General features: G+C 37.7%; 1 protein-coding gene across 4 annotated transcripts in view; it reads right to left on the minus strand.

The window, feature by feature from the left end:
• LOC131692685 (BAI1-associated protein 3) overlaps positions 1–23,870 on the minus strand; it is a 409,713-nt gene that overhangs the window by 239,168 nt on the left and 146,675 nt on the right. For all 4 annotated transcript variants that reach the window (XM_058979868.1, XM_058979866.1, XM_058979867.1 and 1 more), the window contains exon 3: positions 1,121–1,466. In XM_058979868.1, the coding sequence (XP_058835851.1) occupies positions 1,121–1,466 (346 nt within the window). The remainder of the gene's footprint in view (positions 1–1,120; positions 1,467–23,870) is intronic.

The following is a 23,870-nucleotide window of genomic DNA, read 5'->3' on the forward strand; positions in this document are numbered from 1 at the left end:
GAAATTAAGAATAAAAATAATTAAGGAATAGAAAAAAAGCCGATATTCGCTGACATGAGACAGATAATTACATCTGGCCTATACAGAGAGCACAGAGCATAAATGCTCTCCCTGAAATATTCAAACGAGTGGATGAAGTTCTTAAAGAGTGCAAGCCAATGCTGGAGGATATTATAACTTTCAAACTCCGCCTTACCCAGAATAAAGATTTATAAAAATCGTTAAACCTGGTAACGAAATTAGAGGAATTATTTCAGCCCAAAAAGGTATACGGAATCGAAATGCATCACTTTCAAATTGCCATATTTTTTTTCAACTGGGCATTTTCTATTGAAATTTTGGGTGAAATTAGTTCAATGTGTACGGTTTACAATGTGTAAGCTGCACTAGCCATTGTGCAATCGTTGGGTGAAAAAAGAAATTTTGCGCTCGCTACCAGAAAATCCGGATCATTGTCACCAAACCATTGACAAGGGCTAACTGGGCTCCTTTCCTTTTCAGCTCGTCATAAGTTCGACGTCCCTGAGGAAGAAAGTAGATGTCTTCGTTTGCCAAAAATACATGAATTGGCAAGCAATTTGCTCGTGTGGAAAGCGGAGTTCCTCGTTCGTAGTAACCGGAACGGTCGAAGTGTAGGTGTGCTTGAAAGTAATAAAATTTTATTCCGTACATCCTTTACCCTTACTTGTATAAAAGTATTGAGGCAAAATAATGTCTACTGGTTTGGTCACTAACAACCGAAGGCGTCGCAGATGCACACTAAAGGTGTTTCATCGCAACGGTGTGAACCATATGTCGCGCAACTTATTATTCAGTGGTGTTGTAGCAATCTTCCGATGAATAATTCAGCGAAAACATTTGTTCTGGTCATTCAATAAGAAGAGAAATGGCGGGGTTTCGTGAAATAATTATTTTCTCTGAATCATTCCTATTTGAATTCAATTAAATCCGAACAACCCCCGAACTAATAAACATTATCGCCAATTAAAATCACCGCCTGCTTCGGTTCTTCTGCAAAGTCTGCAACCCACTGAATGTGCCCCCACCATCAGTAGTGCCCTACCCCAACCATGTAGGAAAAAAACGAGAAAACACAATATCCAACATCCATTTCACTTACCCGGACGTCGATTTGATTTCCACCTCTGGCCAGGAGGGCCGCCGTTTCCAGACCGAGAACGATGGTTTGTCCGGTGCCGTTTGGTTGCTTGGGGAATTACGTCCCCGGAACGATCCCTGCCTACCGGGTGGTACCAGTGCATCCAAACCACGGGATGATGATTGTCGGCGCATCGAGGGCCCACTACCGCCTACGGAGATACTATTGCTGCTTCCGGGACCAACGGCACCTACACCGCCCCCACTAGTGGCACCCCCACCACCACCGCCACCAGGGCCAGTGGTGCTTCCGCCTCCCGATGCGATTGTGCCTCCGGGTCCGCATGGTGTCACCACTTTGGGATAGCCTGTAAGAAAAATGGAAGATAGAATAAAGGGTGAGTGGTGTTTGCATGGTGTGACAATGGTCCTTCAGTTGAGATCTTTAAAAACAATGGGGAAGTGGGTGCAATGAAGAGCCCTTAGACTGGCATTAGAAGTTTGGTTTGTTCCCTCAGTAGGTTGGACTGTTGCATCGATTTCTATATCTTAGCAACTCTCGGAATGAGTTAAATCCTGCCGATAGTGTTAAGCATATCTAATGAAATAGTAGGATTTGTTTTCTCCACAATCATGTCTGGTTGTGACTCGTTTTCGGAATTACTAAATGTTGGAATGGGTGTACATGTTATCATCGTTATTCCCTGTCGGTGTTATCTTTCTAAAAACATAAAATGGAAATTCAGGCTGAAACGAAGCGCACGAATTCTATTCGGTACAATAAATCCAAGTAGTCGGTTTTTGCGTTTTCAGATTCTTAGGAAACTAGTTTGCGTGTCTCTCTCTACAAGCGAAGGGAGGAACGCAAACTTTTCCAACCCGAACATGTGCCAATTGTCTGTGCCAAGTGGGTGGGTGGATGGAATAGAGTTCGCACGATGTCACGCAGAAACCAAATTGTGCTTTTATGATGATGACAGGCGGCAAGTTGTTGAAGAGCCACAAGAACTTATTCTGTGAGTTTCGTATTTCGTATCTCGTTAGAAGTGGGAAGAAATTGTATACACTCCATAATATACACTTGATGTCAAAGTTTTCTCATTCACAAATATGCAAATTAGATTTTTGGGCCCAACATAGTTTAGATGCTTGAATGTCAGTGGTTAGGCAAACCACAGCCAGGATCTGTTTAGGATATTCTGGAGAATATTCAATTTATTGCAGTAGCATAACCTTTCCGTCGTAAACATAAACCAACTGGAGGAAGGAAAGGTGGACACCAGAAGGATGCTAAAAACAACAACTTGACATCCCTTTATCATCACCGGGCTGCGAATCTGTGTTTTTGCCTTGTTATGTCATTTTTCAACAAGCGAAGGTGCTGAGGGAGAAGGAAGTTGACCGGGTTACAAACAGATGGGTTGCTGAGTTTTGTGTCAGTTCTGTACAAACCAATGCGGTCGCCGCAATGTGAATGTAGCTTTTTGCATTGGACTGTTGAGATGGGCAACGAATTAAAATTGGATACTTGACTTTATTCCCAATTGTTATTTCGATTTTATTAATTTCACCGTAGATAAATTAAACGTTTCAGTCAATCAGGATCGTTGCTAATGGAATTCACTTCTGCGAAGGTCCACGGGAAGGGTCCTTTCAGTTTGGCGAGCAACCCTTTCCCCTTAATTATGATTGACATTTTTCGCTGTAACGGGGCCGTTTCCGGTTCGGACGTGGTGAAATTCCATTATTATATTCTCTCAACCGCACATCGATTTGCGTGTTTAACAACAAGTGAAGCTAATGAGAGATGGCAGCGTCGTTCGTTGCACTGGGTTGCTGTCAATCCCTCATCCGACCGTACTCTCCGTTTGTGTGTGTGTGTGTGTGGGTGGGTGGGTGTGCGTTTTCTGTGACGCAATGATCACGTAGCCTTGGTTTTGGCGAGTCTTGAAGCCGTGGGTAGTGCTTATGGAAGCGGAAATAACTGCACCGTTAGTGCGGTTTTGTATCTGAATAGCGCATGCCATCTCGCACGTACCGATGGACAACGGCGGTGTGCAAGGCAATTAGATTGCATTAGAGGTTTTCCGGTTTTGTCGAGTGGAAGGTTTTCTCCTTTCCTCTACATCGAATGTTACGTCGTTTGAGAGCTGAAGCTTACACATTACATATTAGTGTAACGGAAAAGCGGAAATTATTCTAAACACGAAGCTCTCTCTGAACTATAGTTTTCCAAGAGAATTTTTGTTCGGAGTATTTTTATCGGGTGACGCATATTTATTATTTTTAAAATAATAATTTTAACTTATTCAAACAGTTAAGTAGATATTAGAATTTTACATCAAGAATTAGTAAATGAGCTGAATAGTATAGTTAGAATAAAAGCATTAATCACGCTCTATATTCGGGAGGGCTTCTGCTCGTAGCATGAATAATTTTAAATGTTACACATACCATTTACCTATTCAATTTGACAATGCATCGCTCCGATTTTTGAGAGGTATCTTCTATAGGTATAATGACTAGTAATTACGATTGCATACTATTCCCCTGAAAATCATTCCCCGGAAAGCCATTCCCCAGAATTCCATCCCCCAGAAAGCACCATTTTCCAGAAAATCATTCCCCAGAAAAGTTTTATTTTTGTTATTGATTTCTTTTCAAACGTACTACTCATTTCCACTTCCAACGAACAACATTCTTCGATTTCGGTTCGGTCACATTTGAAATGGTTTGCATTGTGTTGAAACCGGAATTCATGTTGTGTTGAATGTTGGAATGAAAATTTGGTTCTACAACTTTACCATTCCAAAGAATCAAAGTGTTTTCCCCAAAAAAGAACTCTTTTCCTGAAAACCGTTCTCTCGAAAGGAACAATTCCTAGAAAACAATATTCCAGAATATAATCTTTCTCGGAAAAGCCTTATCCAGAATAAATCAATGTTCAGAAAGTCGTTCCCCAGATATAGCCATTTCTTAGACATGTCGCACAGTGGGAAAAAGTACCAAAAACGCGATTTTACTTAATAGCTTAATAGGAGGCTATGTGAGGTTTTCTAAAATGTATGTTGTTTATGTTTTATGGGGAATCGATTGAAGCTATTTAGAATGCCCGGTCGATGCGCTATCTAGCTCAATTTGCCCCAAATCTCCCTTTTGTTTGAGTTTATTTTAAAGGTTGAACTTATATCTCGGGAAAAAACCTAATGCGTCTTACCAAAGCAGGCATTTATTATGTAAAAAAGGCCAAGGAATCAATTGTTCCTAGTGAAAATGATTGCACGAAACGTGGGACGCGTTTTATCCCAATTCTTCCTAAAACTATAGTTTGCAGTTGAACTTGGCTCTACATTTTGAAAAGTGATTCAATGCGGCTGATCAAAAGTACTACTTCTAATGTAAAATAGTCCAAGGAATCGAATACAAATAGTTAGAATGACCACACATTACGTGTGAATCCGTTTTACCCTAATTCTTCCCATAACTGATATTTTCAATTAAACATGGCCTTACATCTTGAATTGTGGCTGAATGCTGTTGATCACAAGTTGTATTTTTCTATATGCAAACGTCTATTCAATTGATTGCGGATAGTCAAAATAACCGTACTAAGCACGTGAACCCGTTTTACCCCAATTCTTTCTATGACTCAATTTCGTAGTTAAACCTGGCTCTACGTTGTAGAAGAGGCTACACCCAGCTGATCAAGACTAGTGTTTCTTATGTAAAAAAGGCCAAGGAATCTATTGCCGAGCGCAAAACATGTGAAACATGTGAGCCCGTTTTACCCCAATTCTTCGTATAACTCAGGTTCGTAGTTAAACTTGGCTCTACATCTCCGAAAGCGATTCATTACCGCTGATCAAAAGTATCACTTCCTATGTAAAATAGTCCAAGGAATCGAATGCAAATAGTTTGAATGACCACACAATACGTGTGAACCCGTTTTACCCCAATTATTTGTATGACTCAAGTTCGTAGTTAAACCTGTATCTCGAAATACGACTAATTGCGGCTGATTAAAAGTATTGCTTTTTATGTAAATAATCCAATGAATCAAATGTAAATGGATGGAATGAACGTACAACACATGCGAATCCGTTTTACCCCAATTCTTCCCATAAATCTGGTTTGTAGTTGAACATAGCCTTACATTTTGGAAGGTGGCAAAGTGCTGTTTTCTATGATTCTACAGTACTGGCACAGTTAACCTCACTTTTCTTGACAGTTCGTTTGTACTGTTTACATGGACATAGAAAAATTTGTGGACGATTAGATTAGCTCGAAGCAAATTGTAAAGAATTTTTCTAAGTCCATGTAAACGTCTCCGTAAAGTATTCAATGGAATTGTGGGAAAACAGGTTAAAACGTTCCGTGCGATAATCTGCAAACGTTTCTCTAAGCTTTTTACATAAGAAACACTAGTTTTGATCAGCGGTATTCAGTCTCTTTCAGGAATATAAATTCCTGTTTAACGGAAAACTTAAGTAATTGGAATATTGGTGTAAAACGGATTCAGACGTTTAGTGCGGTCATTACTATTGTCTGCAATCGAATCTCTGAGCTTTTTTACATAAGACACTTTACTTTTTATGAGTCGCATTCAGCCTATTCCCGAGATGAAGATCCATGTTTAACGGCTAATTACAGTTATGGGAAGAATTGGGGTAAAACGGATACACACGTTTCGTGCGGTCATTCTAACTAATTGAAATCAATTCTCTGGTCGTTTTTATATAATAAACACTACTTTTGATCAATCGCAGTCAGCCTACTTCCGAAATGTAGAGCCTTGTTTAACACCAAATCTGAATTTTGGGAAGAATTGGGGTAAAACGGGTCTGTATCCGTTTCGTGCGGTCATTATATCTGTCTTAAATCGATTCCATGGACTTTTCTACTTAAGAAATACTACTTTTGATCAACCGCAAGATATGTTTAATGGAAAACTGAAGTTATGGGAAAAATTGGGGTAAAACGGGTTTACTCGTTTCGGGAGGTCATGGTTACTATCAGCAATCGATTCCCTGGACTTTTCTACATAAGAAATTCTACTTTTGATCAAACGCATTAAGCCTCTTTGCGAGATTAAGACCCATACTTAACTATAGTCTTGACTTAAGGCAACAGTAGGGTTTTAACCCGTCAAAAATCCTGGTTGAGTTCAAATCGCTACTACACTTTTTTCTCTTGACTAAATTAATGAAGGATATATAAGTTCACTGTAGAAGTATCATATCTATCAATTCTACATTTTTTTTCGCGCCTAAGTACAGATGATTCTGCCAGGTAGCATTTATTGTAAAATTGTTCGTGTTACTAAAATTTTTCACCCTTGTAGCTCATTTCCATGTGTCTTTGCATGATTTGCTCAATAATTTGACAGAGAACGACTGAGCAACTGAAATCGATCAAAGCAAACACAATTGAAAAGTGCCGATTGTTTACACCCGAATTTTGAAAATTTCTATAAAAATTACGAGTCACAATTACTAGAAGTTGGTTCCAATTCCAAAAACCCGTAAAATTCGAGTGCCTGTTGGGAGTAATTCTGCTTGTTTTGACGCTGTCGAACTACCTTACTATTTCAATTTTAGATACTTGTCCTAACTTCAATTCAGTGGCATGCAGTGCTGATCAAAAACCTTAAAAAGAATCGGACCACTTTGAAAATCTGGAGCTAGTTACAATTGACTCAATTTTATTCCATTTCAGGAATGATTGAAAACAATTCATAAATGATAATGGAGTTGTAGTATGTTTATAAAATCAATATTGATTTGTATTCATTCGGGTTTATTTTTCAGCTGGATTTCCTATTACTAAGATAAATGATGACTGATGGACTGTTCGACATCAATAATAGAACAATACAACGGAATCAATTATGTACCGGAGAAACATACATGTATTATAGAAGATGATGAACATGATCTTTCCAATCCTTCCCGAATGCATCGCCACCAATTTACTGCTAACCTTATAAGAGTCAATTCTGTAAATGTTACCATGAACTCCATGAGCTGCTCCACTGCATTACATGTGAATTATCTGTGTATTCTGCATAAAATCGGAGTGTTTTCAAAACGAATGTACCCCCATAGAAAATTTGACAGTTGATAAATTTTTCAGTCGACAATCCAAATCGGGTTCTTCGAGGTCAGCCGATAATTCAACCGACTAAGTTGGGTTTCGTCGGTGGACAATTTTCGTCATCATATTAATCGCTAGATTTAATCTGTGTAATTCTGGTTCCGGTTTGAAATTAGCAATCAATCGACCGATTGAATTGGTTGAAATAGATCAACAGATTTCGTCGGAAATATTTAATCGGTTGTCCCGTCGGTAGACGCCCATGTTAAACTCCCATAAGAGTTGGTGGCATAGTCGGCCGATTTTGTCGATGCAAACCGATGTGGTCGGTGGGAAAATTGAAAGGATTTTCTCTGGGGTAGTTAGAAAATCGACACAACATAAGATAAAGATTTGTATCGAATTTGGAGTAATATCCGTCGTAATGTAAAAATAATACCTAAACCACGTTTCGCGGCATCTAGCTAGAATGAAATTTATGTCGTTTGAGGCAGAAACTAACTCAGTTTTGGACCTAGCTTCTGTCAAACCATTTGTTTGAAGCCAGTTTCCAAGCTAGGTTATGCGCCACTGAGCTGAAAACCGAGATGGGTTCCAACCTGAAATATATTGCGGGTTCGCAAACACCACCGCTGTTTTGCGAGAACCCAACTCAGTTCCATTAAAAACGTTTGCTTGAAGCAACTAACCTGGGTTAGTGTCTAGGTTCTCAATCGAAAACGACATTAGATTCTTTGATTCATTGGGCAGTACCTGTAGTTCTGGGCAACGTAAAATCACACTTTAGTAAACATCAGCGATATTTAAAATTTTATCAGTTCATACACGCAGTCTAATTTGCAGTTAGTCGACTTTTTCTGTTCATACAAAAATATAAGAAAGGTGAAACATAGACAGCTTGAATTCAATTGCTAAATAAAACAGTATTATTTAATATAGTTATATTCAATTACCTAGTTCTCGCAATCATGTATGCTGACACTATTCATAATGTTTATATTTAGGTCACTATAATTAATGCCAGTTTTCTGTAATCTAAATGTAATACAAAGGTAAGCGCATGATCCATGGAATTCAGCAGCATACATTTGCAAGATACACTATTTATAATTCATCTTTCGTATCATGCAAATCAAATTTGTAGTACAGTACGTAATTGAATTGATGTAGTTCGATGTGCCGCATTACAGAATTTCATGGATCCAGATTTTGCAATCCCTGGAAGCTGTCAAAAAGTACCACATCAATGCTTAGCATTTGTTGAATGTTTTGCTATACGTTATTCCGTTATGACCCGACCTTGAATGGTTTTCCGACATATTTGCGACAAGTCGGACAAAACCATAAAATTGATTGGAATTTGATGAAAACTTCACTGTGGGGTAATTTTGTGGCACTGAATTCATATTTGATGTTAATTTTTGTTGCTTCAAAATTTTGGAACTTAGGGTAGTTCGAAAATTCAATTTTTACGAATAGAAAGTGCACTATATCTGAAAATTCATTTTCAAAAAATTTAGTGTAGTGAATGTTTAGCAAAATACACATTTTTTAAATTATTGATACTGCTGAGAGACATTTATAAATTATATTACGAACCCTGGGTAATCAAACACTACCGTGCGTCTCCTTCAGATATATAATGAAAAATCACCTTCTTTCATACCTCGGGGCAGAAAGTGGCAAAACAAGCCATTTTTTTCGAAAAGTACACATTTTCGGAAAGTACAATAATTCATTTGTCATTAACTACAATCGATCTTTCCGAACTGACAACTGTTTCCAAAAACGTACATCCACTTTGAACATTAATCAAACGCACGATTTATTATTTGTTCTTCATGTCTGAGATGGATGAAAGATTTTGTATCGGCTAAATCGAATGACAAGTATAAGTCCACCGAATAACCTTTCAAATGAAACCAGTTCGACCCTATTCGGAATCTTAACTAAAAAAGTATATTCGTTTGAATAACATAGGTTTGAATAAAGTTTTTTTCAAGATTGATCATCTATTTCACTTTTGAAGTTCTATAAAAAAAATCTATCTTTCGTCCACAAGACAATATTTTGAGAATTTTGACTTAATATTTTGACTCTATTCAACTTGTTTGCAATCAGAGAAAAATGTTAAATCATGAAAATAAAAAATAAAATTTTGAGGTTTTGTCCGGCTAGGCGACACTATGCAGCGTTTCTATCGAATTGACAGGCAGTTATTTTGAAAATAGGACAAACTAGTTTGTTGCTTTTTATTCACGATTTCTAGAAAAGATAATATTACAAAAGTAGCAAAGTGGAAATGATAATCGATCATGGACAGTCTACTAGTGAAATCTAGTTTGAGGAAGTCTATCTGATGCTACGCTTTTGCAATGTTGCCGCAAAATAGAAAACAGAGTAACATTCTCGGTTGATCCTATCAGAGTCCGAGAGTTCGGTTTTCAAAAGCTGCACCAAACGAACGAACCCTGAATCGATATGGGTCTAAAATCTGAACATGATATGCTGTTCGTTCATGATGACTGAGATCATTGATTATATTCTGGCGACAGAACTAAAGAATGCAGGACAAACTTAGTATTATTAGGGAACATTAGATTATTGAAGAGCATGAAAATGATTCATTCTATTATTTTCAGTTCACAGTTATCTACAGTAAATAAAAAGCGAATGTGAACACCACATTTGATATTACAAACTATTCCAGTAACAGGACAAATAAAACTGCGAGCTCTACGCAATCTCGCTTAGTTTGCACGGATATTAAAAAACAAGGAAGCTTCGAATTTCTTGTTGATATGCTGGTATGAAAGTTTAAATTTGTGCTAACCTTAGTACAATACTTTAGAATATACATCGCATAAGCTCCGTATACTAATGAGTGGGATGAGTCGAGTTCCTTTCCAAACGAAATGAAGATAATAGTTGTGTTATCGTAGAAGTTATAATTTACGACGCTGAATGCATACTACTAATAATTTATAGTTATTTCAGTTTTCCAATATAAGAAATGGGTAGTAAAGGTTTAAAATCGGGTGAATTAAGTTAGTGGTGAATCGAGTATTACGATGGTAAGAAATAGCGAACTTAGTTACATTTGCAAGTGTGTAATACCTACCATGCCGCAGCATTCAACTTGAAAAATTGCTGAATCACAACAATCCTCATATATCGAAAAGTATTCTAACACATTTTGACCTGATCATATAGATAGCTGCAAATCTATTATTCAATTCAATGCACCGATCGCTCAAATTTACTCGAAGCAAACCACGTGAAAGTAGAATTCTGAACTTAGCGCATTTTTATGGGCTTTTTGATTGATGCGCATCGATGTAGTGGAGTGCTCTTTTTTAATACTATTGAGCAGCAGAGCAAAAAACTGGGTATGTCCCATTGACACTTCAAAATGTGCAAAACCAATTCACTCCACTACACTAGTGTACTGCACATCGAAAATGGCATCACATAGTTGTGACATGTCGCCGAACCAGTACCCATCAGTACCCGCTGACAAGCATACTCCAGTCAATCTTTCTTGTCCAGATGTCCAAAACTATGCAAACATTAGTACTACATAGGAAAAAAAATTTCTATTGACCAGATCATATGAATGATACTGTTCACTGTTTTGCACGGCCAAACTTTACACAACTTGAAATTCATCCGCTTCACTTGATTTTTCAACAAAGGATTGAGTTTTTCAAGCATCATTTGGCACCATTTAGCGTTAGTGATTCCTTGCAAAGAACTCATCGGACCTAAAATGATAAGAAATTTGGAAAATGGTTTTATAATTTACCAGGATTTGTAATTTGAAACTTGTTTTGGGTATTTTGTCGTTACTTGGTAACCATGAAAAAATAACAACCTTATATTTGAGCTACATGGAGCGGTGGGTCCGTTGATGGAAACGAATCATTTTAGAAAGTGAGCAACAGTTGAAATTCACGAGGGGTCAAATTCCTACTGCTGCCTTAAAGGAAGAATTGGGGTAAAACAGGTCAAAATGTAACCGTGGGACGACGTGGCCGGCGTGGTTATTGACATTTCAAAGCATAGAATTCTTGAAACGTGCACATTGAGAATGGATAGCTACTCCCAAGCGCCATTCGTTGATTCTCTGTGCAATTTCGATTATTCTGGCCAATCACGGAGTAACTACGAATTGTACGGTCATCATGCTCATGCTCATGTTGATGCTCATTTTTCAAACAAGTAATGTGGCATATCTTACTCAGTTTACCCCAAAATGGCGTTTGTCATAAGATAGCACAACAGCGATGATGTAAGAGCTACATTAGACAATAGCAATATTTTTACATTTCTTTTGATAATACAGGGTGTTTGGTTCATGGTTAAGAACCTCTCGGGGGTGATAGACTGTCATATTTGGAGAAAAAAACTGTTCTACACTTACCATCAAATCTCAACCGTTACAGAGTTATTGAATTTTTTGTGTAAAAAACTTATTTCTCTTAAAATCCCTCTAACTTTAAAAGTATAGTTTGTATTTTAAATCTTTTAGTTCCATTCGAAAGGTGAAAAAAAATCCTATTGAATGGTGTTCTCATATCTTTTAGTTAATTAGTTTTAATTACCGTTTAGCTGTAAAGTAGTTAAAAGTTAGTGTTTTTGAGGAGATTTTTGCTAATTTTCTCGAAATAATGAAGTATGATTATAGCAATGTCCATTATTGAAAAGTTGGGTTTTGTGATGATTCACAATTTGTTCTTGGACGTCATATTCCTATCTCTTCTCATTTCTTTGTAATTTCATTACTATACTTTTCCTGTGACCGACTTGCAAGTGCTTAAAAGGCTCTAATCTAAAAATATGCTTTATATCGTTATTTACAAGATTTCATTGGAAAGCTGAGAAAATGTCCTATCAGTGTATGTACAAATATCTTTTAGTTAAGTGTACTAAATGATTTTTTACTAACGAAATAACTCAAATTTGTGCTTTTTGGAGAGTTTTTTTTAATCATTCTAATTATTAATCAACAAAATTTATCGTTACCATTGTTCATATGATGCCCCTTAATGTTTTCTATAACTTTTTATTTGACACTTTGCTTATCTCTCTTTTAATTTTGCTGCTATTTAATAGTTAACACAGCATGACCTCGCCACTGTGGGTTCGAAATCGTTCTTTTTGCATATGAAACGATGTGATAAAAACGATTTTGCGTCGAAACCAAAAGAGATAATTGAATGTGGTCAAAGAAAGAACTGTAGAACTTGCTGAGATGCATTATTTCCATGATAATAATGGTGATGTTTATTATTTACTATTTTAAGAAAATTGACGAAAATGCTAATAATAGCACTAACTTTAAACTAATTTACAGCTAAAAGAATATTGAATGCACTTAACTGAAAGGTATTAATATATTTTTTTCTGTAAAATTTTCCTGGCTTTCGAATAAAAAGAAAAAAAGTACAATAAGTGACATACTTTTTCAATTGGAGCTGGTATTAGTGAAAATGAGATAAAAATATCCAAGTTGAATAACCCAAACTCATGAAAATAAGAAAAGGTAAGTGTATCATGTCAAAGAACGAATTATGCAGCTCTTCAAGACTAACAATCTGGATTATTAAAATGATGAGGTTAACTATTAAGATTTTCAAGAAATGAACGAAAAATCGATTAAAATTGTTTAATTTTCAATAAATTACTTTGTAAAGCCTACTTAAACTTATTAGATGAAACATGCAGGGCATCACTCAATGCGAAATTTTCTCACCTTCTCAGTGGACCAAAATTATTTAAAATACAAAGTATACTTTTCGAGTTAGAGGTATTTTAAGATAAATAAGTTTTTAATACAAAAAGTTCAATGACTTTGTAATGGTTGAGTTTTGATGGTATGTGTAGAACGAATTTTCTCCAAATATGACAGTCAATCACCTTTAGAGAGGTTCTTAACCATGAACCAAACACCCTGTATAAACATACATGTTGGATAAATTGCAGAATTCAGTATAGGTGTGTTTTTGAGAGCCATTTGGCACCAACCATAAAAAGCGGTAGCCCCATTCCTAGGATCCAAAATAATAACACAGTGTTATGTAAATAAGGTTATGTGGTGAAACCAAAACTTTGTGCATTACCTAAGTCAAGAAACTGATACGGTGTTAAGCTGCTGAGGATGAGCTGCCGAATGCGGCAGCTCCTCGTAAACAAGTAATACCCGATTCACTCGAACATCGTAATAGATTCCTTCTTTCAAACATGAGCAGTGCTTTGAATCTTTATGCCAAATAACACCTGGAACACAAACCTGTGATCTTTTCGTCTGCCCGGTTTATTGAAACATAGGTGTCGATTCCTTCTTTCAAGCTTTCCTTCAATCTACATTAAAATCAAAAGGAATTCACTTGCATTGGAAATGTTTCATGCGTAAAATTACGATCCACCCGATTGCTCGGTTTACTCAAACATGTGGCACTAAATACACTCGAAAGTAAATGGTAAATTATACTTATACTACACAATCTTATGTCAAATAGCCAACAACCATATAATGTCTCATGTCGAACGATATTATGCCAAATGGCTTTATGTAAAGCAGGGTAATCTTGTTCAGAAACATTTGTCAAAATATGCATTCTTTTCGATTTTAATATAGATTTAAGGAAAGCTCGAAAGAAGGAATCAACACCTATGTTTAAATAAACAGACGAAAAGATCACAAGTTTGCGTGCAAGAGTTACTTTGCATACAAATTCAAAGAACTGCTCATGTTTGAAAGAAGGAACCAAGTCCTATGTTCGAGTAATCTTCCGACCAGCTTGTTTGGCAATCTTGCAACGTTCGATGCTGAAACAAGTGGTGAACATCTGTAATTTGATAGTCACGCAGATACACTCTGGAAGAATTTTTTTCAAAGAGTTTCGCTTCTTCACTCCCTGGAAATCGACAATGTGAAGATATTCCTACTAGGGTTACATTATATGATCTAGGTATTGGTTCTCCCAGTTGATTTTCATTTTATAAAAACGAAAACTGATGAATCTTTCAACTCAGGCTGTTTGGGAATATAAAGTGGTCATACAGCGATAGGTTTTAATTATTTCAATTTTATCGAAAATAGTTATGAGTTGTGCTTTAGTGGATCAGAAGGGCCCACTACATAGTGGGACCAATCCAAGAAAGGTGGGACAAAACCTATTTGAGGCCTTAGATGTCATTTTAGAGCCAGAATTTCTTTGTAGGGTTCAAGAGAATTTTTTAGAGGGTCACCCAAACAATGCGTCCCACTATATCCTGTTTCTATGTAATATTAATTTTATTCTAGGTATAATAGAGTATCGGAATAGCCAAAGTTAGGCTGCACAAACATGCACAAAAAAACAGATATCTTTGATGAAAATAGTGCAAGTTTATATGAAAAATAGTTTTAGCAGCCAAAATATTGATTTTACGTTACTAGTTCCTACAACAAAAAGTTGTATTTTAGTGATGCCTGTAAGTTTGTAGAACATATTAAATTAGGTTTTTAACATGGCAAAGTCGATTTTTATGTCATATTTACAGAAAACAACAATTTCGCCTCAAAAATGAGGTTGGATGTCTATGGTATCTTAGACGAAGTTATTCAAAACATAGTATTCTACAACATTGCTGAAGAAATCGACCCACTAAAATTTTTTGAGCATTTTTTGCTTGGTTAAAACAAAAAAATTTCTATTTAAAAAGTTGCAGAATAATATAGTTCAAATAAGTTTTGTCCTAACTTTTTCCGATTAGTCCCACTGTGCGCTATCCCGTTGCCCCTAGTCCCTGCTTAGAGACACGGGGACGTCTGGGTTGGACTCCACTGGTCTCTTTTGCTGGCTAGCACGAGCTCGACCTTCGGAGGTTCAAGATCGGCTCACGAACAAGGACACTAACCAAAAGATCAAAGGTACGGTCTTCATTTTTACGTCACACCGTCAACAGAGGAAGCAGACGCTTCTGTAGACAAACTTTGAGGTAGATCGCCCCGTTTACAGTCCCAGTAGTCACGAACGGTGCACTCCGTTTGCCACATTAGAAGATAGCTTGCCAAATCATGTATTTATCGGCAAACATTGAAAGTCTCTGCTTCCTTACTTCCTCTAGAAGATTAAATTTTGCTGGGCTGTGAAAAAACAGCTGTCGGAAGTCATCTTTGACGTAAGTCTCATCATGCATGATGAGACAATGAGACTTCGTCAGCATTCGTTATGATTAAGAGCCTTTTGCACTTTGTACGTATGTAGTTCCTCCCGGTCCTTCGCTCTCTGAACGACAGACTTGGATAGATTCAAGATATTTACTCAGTGTGTTGAGCGGAATCGATTGGTACACAAGACTTGGCCTTTGAGGCCTCAGCAAAAATCTTCAAAGTTTGAGAGTTTCTATGCCTTTCTTTTCTGAGATGTGAAAAAATTCACCCTCCCCTTGACAATTTTCTGCGCACGGGTCTGCATTGATTGAGTTAATTGGAGTATGTACTCGCGTAAAAGTGATTGTGCTGCATTTTTGAATATTCACACTCATTCCGTTTCTGTCGCTCCAGTCAATGATCCTATCGACGTTCATTTGCAATGCACAACAGTCTACCATAGTTGTTATGACACGGTAATTTTTCAGATCATCAGCATACATGACTTTAGAAGACGATAATTCACTGCAGAGGTCGTTCACAAAGAGCACAAATAGAAGAGGTTCGAGATGACTCCCTTGAGGAACGCCCGATGAAATGTGGAAAGGATCTGAGAGTGTAGTTCCAAGTCGCACCGAGACGCTACGTTTCGCAAGGTACGAGGAGATCCAATTAGTCAGCCAGTCCGGCAGTCCAGTCCGCCTTAGCTTTTTCACGGCAAGCTGATAAGAAACACGGTCGAAAGCTTTCGAGAAGTCGATGTACACCGCATCGATCTGTTCTCGTTTTTCCAATTTGTCAATCAGCGACGACACGTAGCTCATCAGATTTGTAGTTGTCGAGCGCTTTTTTTACAAAACCATGCTGGTCTAAAGTGATGATGTGTTTTAACGCGGGATAGATAACATCTAACAACATACTCTCGAAGATTTTAGGGAGGCAGCTTAAGATTGAAATTCCTCTATAATTGGTGACATCATGTACGTTGCTGGTTTTGTGGATTGGAGTTACCAAAGCTTGCTTCCACTTTGTGGGGAAAACATTTTCAGCAAGAGAGCGATTGAATAATAAAGATGCTGGTAGCGCCAAAGATGAAGAGAAATTCCTGATAAATGATGGTTGTAGCCCGTCGGACCCCGGACCCTTGGATCTGTCAATCCCCCAAAGATTAAGTTTGTTCTGACATAGGTCTTTAATCCGTTAACTGTGACTGATGTTGAATACAATCGTTTACAGTCTTCACTGACTGAAGTATGGGGTCCTTAAAACAGCCAATCCCGTACTTCAACAGATTCTCGCCAGTATAACTCGTCTCGGTGACCACGCCGTCGATCTCAACTACTTTTGTAGGTACTTGAACACGGTATACCTTCGAGAACGGGTCGTGTCCTTTATTTGTTTTTGAATGTTTGTCAAGAAGGCGGTAAAGGGCAAAGCTTTGAGACGGAAGGTCAAGTTCCGCAACACAATGTAGTATCAATGCTTTGCTTGGATTATCGATTTGCGCGGGGTATATTATATTTAATTCCATGTTTTGTAATCGATCCGTTTAAATATATTTTGTACAAATTAAATTAAAACCGATAATTTATCTATGGTTAGCAAGCCCGATGAGAGGGGGGGGGGGTCAGCCAGGGCAATTGCCCTGGGGCCAGGGTCGTATTTGGGGGCCCGCGTTTTTACCCGGTAGATGGGCGAACACGTCCGGTATTCATAGAAGAGCAATAAAAATATCAGTAGTAATTTATTTGTAATCATCCGTCTTATTAAATTATTGTGTGATGGAAGCGTAAAAAATGAAAACTTTATTTGATAGTTGACATTTGTTAAAGCAAACGTTCTTAAGGGAATTGTCTACTTTGTGTACAAGTTAAAAAAGCGAGTTTTATTATTTGAAGCGAGGAATACACTACGAAATATTGAGAAGCCAATTCAAAGTATGTTCGAAGAACAGAAAGCCATAGAGTGTCAAACAGGAATGCGAGCGCACGGACAAACGCATCCGTCCTCTTCTACGTTCTTTTCTTTGCTGGTTGTTGGCGTGGAGATACTGGGCGTGATTGTTGTTGAGTGAATATTTGTTCCTGTCAGAGCCGTAGATATTGATTTTGTAGCCGTTTGTGGTTTGGCATAAGATAACGGTGTACTGTTTACGGTTATAGCAGGTGGGCTTTTTGTTCTTTTGCACAAAGTTTTGCATGGTGTAGTGTCTTTTTGCAGAATTCGTGCATAGGAATCTTCCATGGGCGCATTATCATTAATCAGTGTTGTCTGATGAAACGTCCCATTTTCGGTTGATCCGCATAAAATGGTTACGTATGAAGGAGTTGGTTTGTACTCACCATAAGAACAACGTTAGGGACATCCGGGAAAATGTGAAGTTTCAGCTGTTATGAAAAGCACTTCTCCGTATCTTGACATAAATTTGTTAATCACGATGTCAGGGGTGTGTGGAGATAATTCATGTAAGCGTATCTCTGCACGTTTAGTCGCACTTGTCGAGTAGCTGATCTTACAGGACATTTCCAAAAATCAATAGCACCACAATTCGTCTGCAGTCGTTTTTACTGTGTATCTATAGCGGAACGATTTTTAGTTTCTACTCTGGGCGAGATGAGAAGATAGACTGAGCATAACTAACCGTTGAATAAAATGGTTAATTTTTATATTTGTGTATTGGGTCTCACCAAAGATGCGTGTGATGTCTATAAGAACCCAATTATAATGTGCGAAATAAAGAAATCAAATCAGTTCAGCTCATGCGACAGCAGCAGTGCTCAATTGCCTACTGAACTCACAGTTGTTTTATTTGCGTCTGATTACTGTGTTCTGTGTCTAAATTGTTGTCGCATTCCACATATTCTCACAGCTTATTTATGTAAATAGAAAATCTTTTTGATTTAATAATTTTAAACAAGAATTTTGAGCTGCATCTGCTAACAACAAAAGCCAAAAACTGCTCTACCGCTACCAGCAAATAAATCAATCCATATGTCGCTTTGTCTGCACAGTAGAAGCAAAATATTATATTCCGAGGTACTGTGTCGAAAAAAATGAGTGACGATTACAAGCAGAAAGTGGCTTTTTGCGGTCAAAATATATTCCTATTTACTTTTCGAGGCGTACCTTGAGACCTATTGTTGAAAGTACAAATGGAGCTAAAGATGGCCAATGTTTACACCATACAATTTCACCATGTTAGACATAGCGTGCTGATTATGTATCAGACCATCAATGGAGCAGAAGCGTTCGTTTCGCGAAACGAAATATATCCGCTGACTGTTAAAATACAAATTCTAAATCCCTCCGTTGGTTGGAAGTATTATTCCTGCTATTGTAGCACCTGCAGATCCTATTTTCATTACCCCTAACATTACCACTTCCCCAATCCTTCCCATCAGGGAAATGATGAAAAAACGATTCATGGCAAGGTACAGATCTTCGATCTACATGGGGAATGTACCATTTGAGCCAGACGCTACTGATTCCTGAATACCCACAAGTTTAAAAACTTGTAACTATGCGGCAATTTTTGCCCTATTTGAATACCGCGGAATAAGAAGCTGTCGAAATTCGCCTGTATGGCACGCTATCTGTAGATGTGGCAATATGAGTCAACCGGAGTCTAATAGAAACCACGGACTCACGAGTTTTCCATGGCTGAAGAGATACTAAGTCATACTGCACTGGACGACTTAGGTTTAAAAGGGCCCGGCAGTAATACAAGCCTTGGGGCCCGACGCGGCTCTCGACAGCCCTGATGGTTAGTTGTCAGTATCCACTCGCATTGAGTATCTTTCACCGACGCCAGAGCTGTGACTCCACAATCTGTCTCGAAAAAAACGGCTCATTAACAGCAAGGACCTAGACCTGACGTGAGCAGAAACTAGCAACGACCTGGGATGGAACCCGGAGTCACTAAGGCGAGAAGCAGTCTCGTGCAGCACTCAAACATCGGTGCTCAGTGACCCAAAAAGACGGATTTCGATTGCGTTTTCGTGTATTGAGCAGAGTTTTATGACATTTGATAACGTATCTAAATATGTTAGCACCTCAAGTTCCCTTAAGGAAGTGCTACCAGTTTTGAAAATCTTTCGCATGCAACAATAAAATATGTCCTTTCTTCTGCAACCCCTCCCTACTCCTATTTCAGTAAGGAATTTATATTTTTTTTTACAAACACATTTTTCCGGAACAAGGTTGCAACGATAAGGCTAAAGTTACTAAAGTAGGTACGGTATCGAATTGTATTTCTTTCAAATTGCTGCAACTTTATCCGTCAGAGATTATGTATTGAAATTTTAGGTGAGTTTAGTTCAATGTGTATTGTTTACATTCTGTATGTTTCACCACAGATAGCAGACATTGGGGCTAGAACAAAATTTCCTTTAAAACCTGTGTAAACTTTCAAATTGCTAAATATTGGAAATCAGTGCCAAACGTGATTCGAAAGTGTAATTTATTCGTAATTTTAGTAGTGTTTATTTACACACATTTCGAATCGTGCCTGAATGTTTGTTATCTGTGGTTTGACTGACAATTGTGCACCCAAATAGGAGCGGATCCCGAAAAAAAAATTCGGGAGGGGTCCGAAATTTTGCTTTTGGAATGAACGTTGTACAATACGTTATGCGTAAAAACCTCACTTAATGAAAGTTGGTGTTGGTGGTCAAATTTGGCTTGAAATGATTTTAAGTTTAAAACTAATATAAAATTGAAACTTTTCAACTTGTTGAAAAATGTTGAATTACATTTTTCAACAAGTTGAAAATTTTCGGAGCGGGTCTTGAGGAAGTTGGAAAGCAGCTGATGTTAAAGTTTTCTAAAGAACGCATGATTTGGCAAGCAATTTGCTCGTGTGGAAAGCGGAGCATCCTATTCCATTAAAAGCATATGCTTCCACGATATGCGTAGAATTCCTAGCCGAATTTAATCTTGTGACATTACTCGAAAAATGTTCTGGAGTGGTACGAGGCTAAGGAGGTCAATTTCGTGTCAAAGTATCTTAATTCCTCGAACAAAATGGAATTACTGCCAATTGAAAAATACTGGGCCACCACGAAGCTCTCCAGAAGCATTCTAAGGAAGTGAAATCGAAAGCAGAAGTGAGAAAAGTAAGAGGATATAGATATTGCTATGAATTTGAATAAAACTAGCACGGAAAAAATCGTTCATATGCTTTATTTCATTCCCTGAAAGTTTGAAAACGATAGCCAATTTTGACGAACATTTTCTGTGATGCCATTTGATTCCGTACACCCTTTAATGCATACGTTTAAAATCCTCTATGTACGAGAATTTCATTTACGCAAACGCACTTTCGTGAGATTAATGCCACGTAAAATGGCATATCGCTGATCGTGCCGCCGGGGACCCACTCCAATCGCTGCTGGGCAAAATATTCTTGGTCAGCCTTTTATCACCCTCATATAAAAATTGATAGTTGATAGTTTGACGCTGTCTAGCAAACAAACCAAGTTGAATTCCAGTAAATCCTTTCTTGAGCATATTTTTCTAATCTTAGAGATACGAAATATGCAACAATAAAAATTGTCAGACCCCTTAAGGGAAATTCAAACTAAGTAATCAGAAAGGGTTATGAAGCTATATCTAGGGACTAAAGGAAAATATTTTTTAAGAGCTCCGATTTCTTAAAAAGAAAGAAAATTATATGTCCCGATTTTGTCTATGTCCCCATTTTATCAGTCTATAATTCACCAAGGGGCTGATGAAAACGGGTCTTCACTGTATTTGTTGCTCCGATTTAGTCGGTCTGATAAGCGAAAGTGATTCTGCTAGTCGCTGTAGAGGACCAGGAGTCTCACTCTTTCTCTCTCTTTCATTGTCTCAACCTTTGCACATTCAGAGAAGATCTGTTAGTGCAAAGGTATATTAAAGTAACCATAAGTATTAAGTCATTGCTCAATTTTGGCAATACATTTGCACTATTGTTGCATAGAAACTCCATTGTGGGATTTACAATGCAATGAAGCTCTATATTAGCATCGTAAATGCATATGACCACAGCCGAAATATAGCATTTTCGCTAGCTGTATATAGGATAATGCTGATATAACGCATACATACTTCAAGTTTCTTTAAACCATATATACTTTACAAAACTCTTTAGTGCTATTATAGAGCAAATATGAAACCAATATAATGCGAAAGTAGCGCTTTGGGTTTATTCGTTATACATCTCCTGTTGAGAATAGTCTTCGGCACATTTCATTGCATTCGAACATATGCGGCATAAATTTTAGTTATGGAGTCTCACCAGAATCTGACACTAACTTTGGGACAGGACAAAACTAGTGTCGAATTGAAGCGATTTTTATTTTTTTGATTTTGATACATATTAATTTAAATCATAAATCTTTTTTTTTTGTCGATATTGACATCCTGCTACGAATACTTCATCGAAAGTGTTCTCAAAACTTTAAGCGGGTTTACCTTAAAACATGATTTTTTCAAAACTGCGTGCAATCTGTTTTAAAAACGGTTCAATTTAAAGACTTCGTATTTTGACCTCTCGAAAGAAAAAGTTTTTTATTGTAGAAATGACCTATAAAATTTACAAATTCTTTGTATTCACTATTATTAGTGGATCCTTTAAGTGGAAAAAAGGGCTAAAAATCGATCACCATCAAATTTGATACAAATTATTTTTACTTTAGAGCTTTTTTATTATTTTTGTGGTCCAGATCGATTCTGAGGCAGCAGGCTGTGCGCAGTTTTAGAATACCACACACACCTAACCTTAGACAGAATGTCACCATAGGCTTTCTCCAGTAACAATTTTAGTTTTATGATAGTTTTATAGCCCCTCAAAAAACTTACATTGCACTTGTAGCGTGCTATAAAACTTTAATTGTTACTTGGGTTGCGAATCCTAAAACTGTTTCCTTCTATGTTTTTTTTTCATTGGCCCACAAAAAAAAAACACATGATCAGCCGGTGCTCGGTAACTATTAGGAAAATAAATATTTTCGGTTAGTTTCTTTGAAAAAATAGCTTTTTTGATTCTTTTCACTGTAGAAAGTTTAGCCATGAAAAAAATAATTGGTTATGTTCACTTAACGGAGCTCCAAAAAAAGTTTCCCGCTTCACCCAAATTACTTACAAATCTTTAAGAAATCTCGGCCTAGTTGAGCACAAAGAAATTTCATTTCGTTCGTTCCGTTCGGGCAGAAATAAGTATCCTATCTGACAAGGCACAGCATCCTCCGAGACTAAACATCGCAGCTTTACATTTAATCTGGACTCTGTTACCGACAGCCTACAGATAAAGCCTTTCATCTCCTCTCCCTCAGCTAACTTTGCCGAAAGTGTAACAATTCATACTTGGAATCTGCTGCTAGTCCCTCAGTAAATGCCCCCTGTTCCAGCAAGAACTTTGCTTTTTTTCCCGACGCACAAAAGGAAAATTGTGGATACGGATGGCTGGAAACAGAAATAAGCCCGCCCCAAGATGCGCAACAAGCTTTTCAGAGAAATGCGAACTGCACCCAGTTCCACCCGCGGCGCCTGTATCGAAATCATAGAGATAAGTTTGCGTTCTTTCAGTAGATTCCTGGTGGAAAGTTTTTTTGTTCTCTCAGTGAGTTTCAGACTCAAACAAAACGAGTGAAAGTTGGCGAATGTTGTGTGTGTGTGTGTGTTCGTGTGTGTTGAGGCTTGCCTCGTGGTGGGAATAGAACGGATGGTACAAAACTTTCCTGTTGTTGAATGCTGATATTTCCCGGTACCTACCCACTTCCAAGTTGAATGCATGGAATAGAGAAGTGCAGTTTGTACTGGGCATGACCTCAGTTGAGGCATAAAAGAATACCGGATATTCCACTTCATCGACTTCGTAATGAAATTGGATGAGTCACCTCGGGCGGCGAGTTACGCAAATTATGCAGAAATAATTGATTGCTTCCCATTTGTTTGAATTTCCTTTAATCATACATTATGTCACCAACAAAGACACAAAGAAACGGGGGAAATCGATTTATGACGTTCTTCATCAACTATTTATGTGAGTGTTTGTTATAGTTTCGAGTAGGGTTAGTGCGTAGAATAATAACAACTTGTACCTTGATATAATATTTGTCCTACATTGAAATTGATTGGTAATGCGAATGCAGAGTTCTATTTCGAATCGTAAACGCATCGGAACCCGGTGACGGTAAGCTGATTCTGCTGAAATTCTCCAACGTCTGGCGGTGGCATAAAACAGATTACACCCTACGGTTATCAAAAATGCATGATTGGTACTGTTCGAGATGGGGCTTATGTTGCCATTGTTTCGGGATAAGTACGCTTTCACGGTATCAGTCAGTTTGGTACTTTGGTAACAAAGAAACCATGTCGGGTGGGTGGAGGTGGAGAGGTGGAGCGGAATGGACTGGAATGGTAGAGATAAATCGTTCTGCGAAGTATACGAGCTGACATTTCGGAGAGTAATTCGATGTCAAAGTCGTTGAAGAAGATTTTCATTTACTCCAAATTGATTGATTGTCAGTTTTGCAACGTCGACTGCAAAATCACGTTC

This window comes from Topomyia yanbarensis, chromosome 3 (assembly GCF_030247195.1).
Source record: "Topomyia yanbarensis strain Yona2022 chromosome 3, ASM3024719v1, whole genome shotgun sequence".
NCBI classification, from domain to species: Eukaryota; Metazoa; Arthropoda; class Insecta; order Diptera; family Culicidae; genus Topomyia; species Topomyia yanbarensis.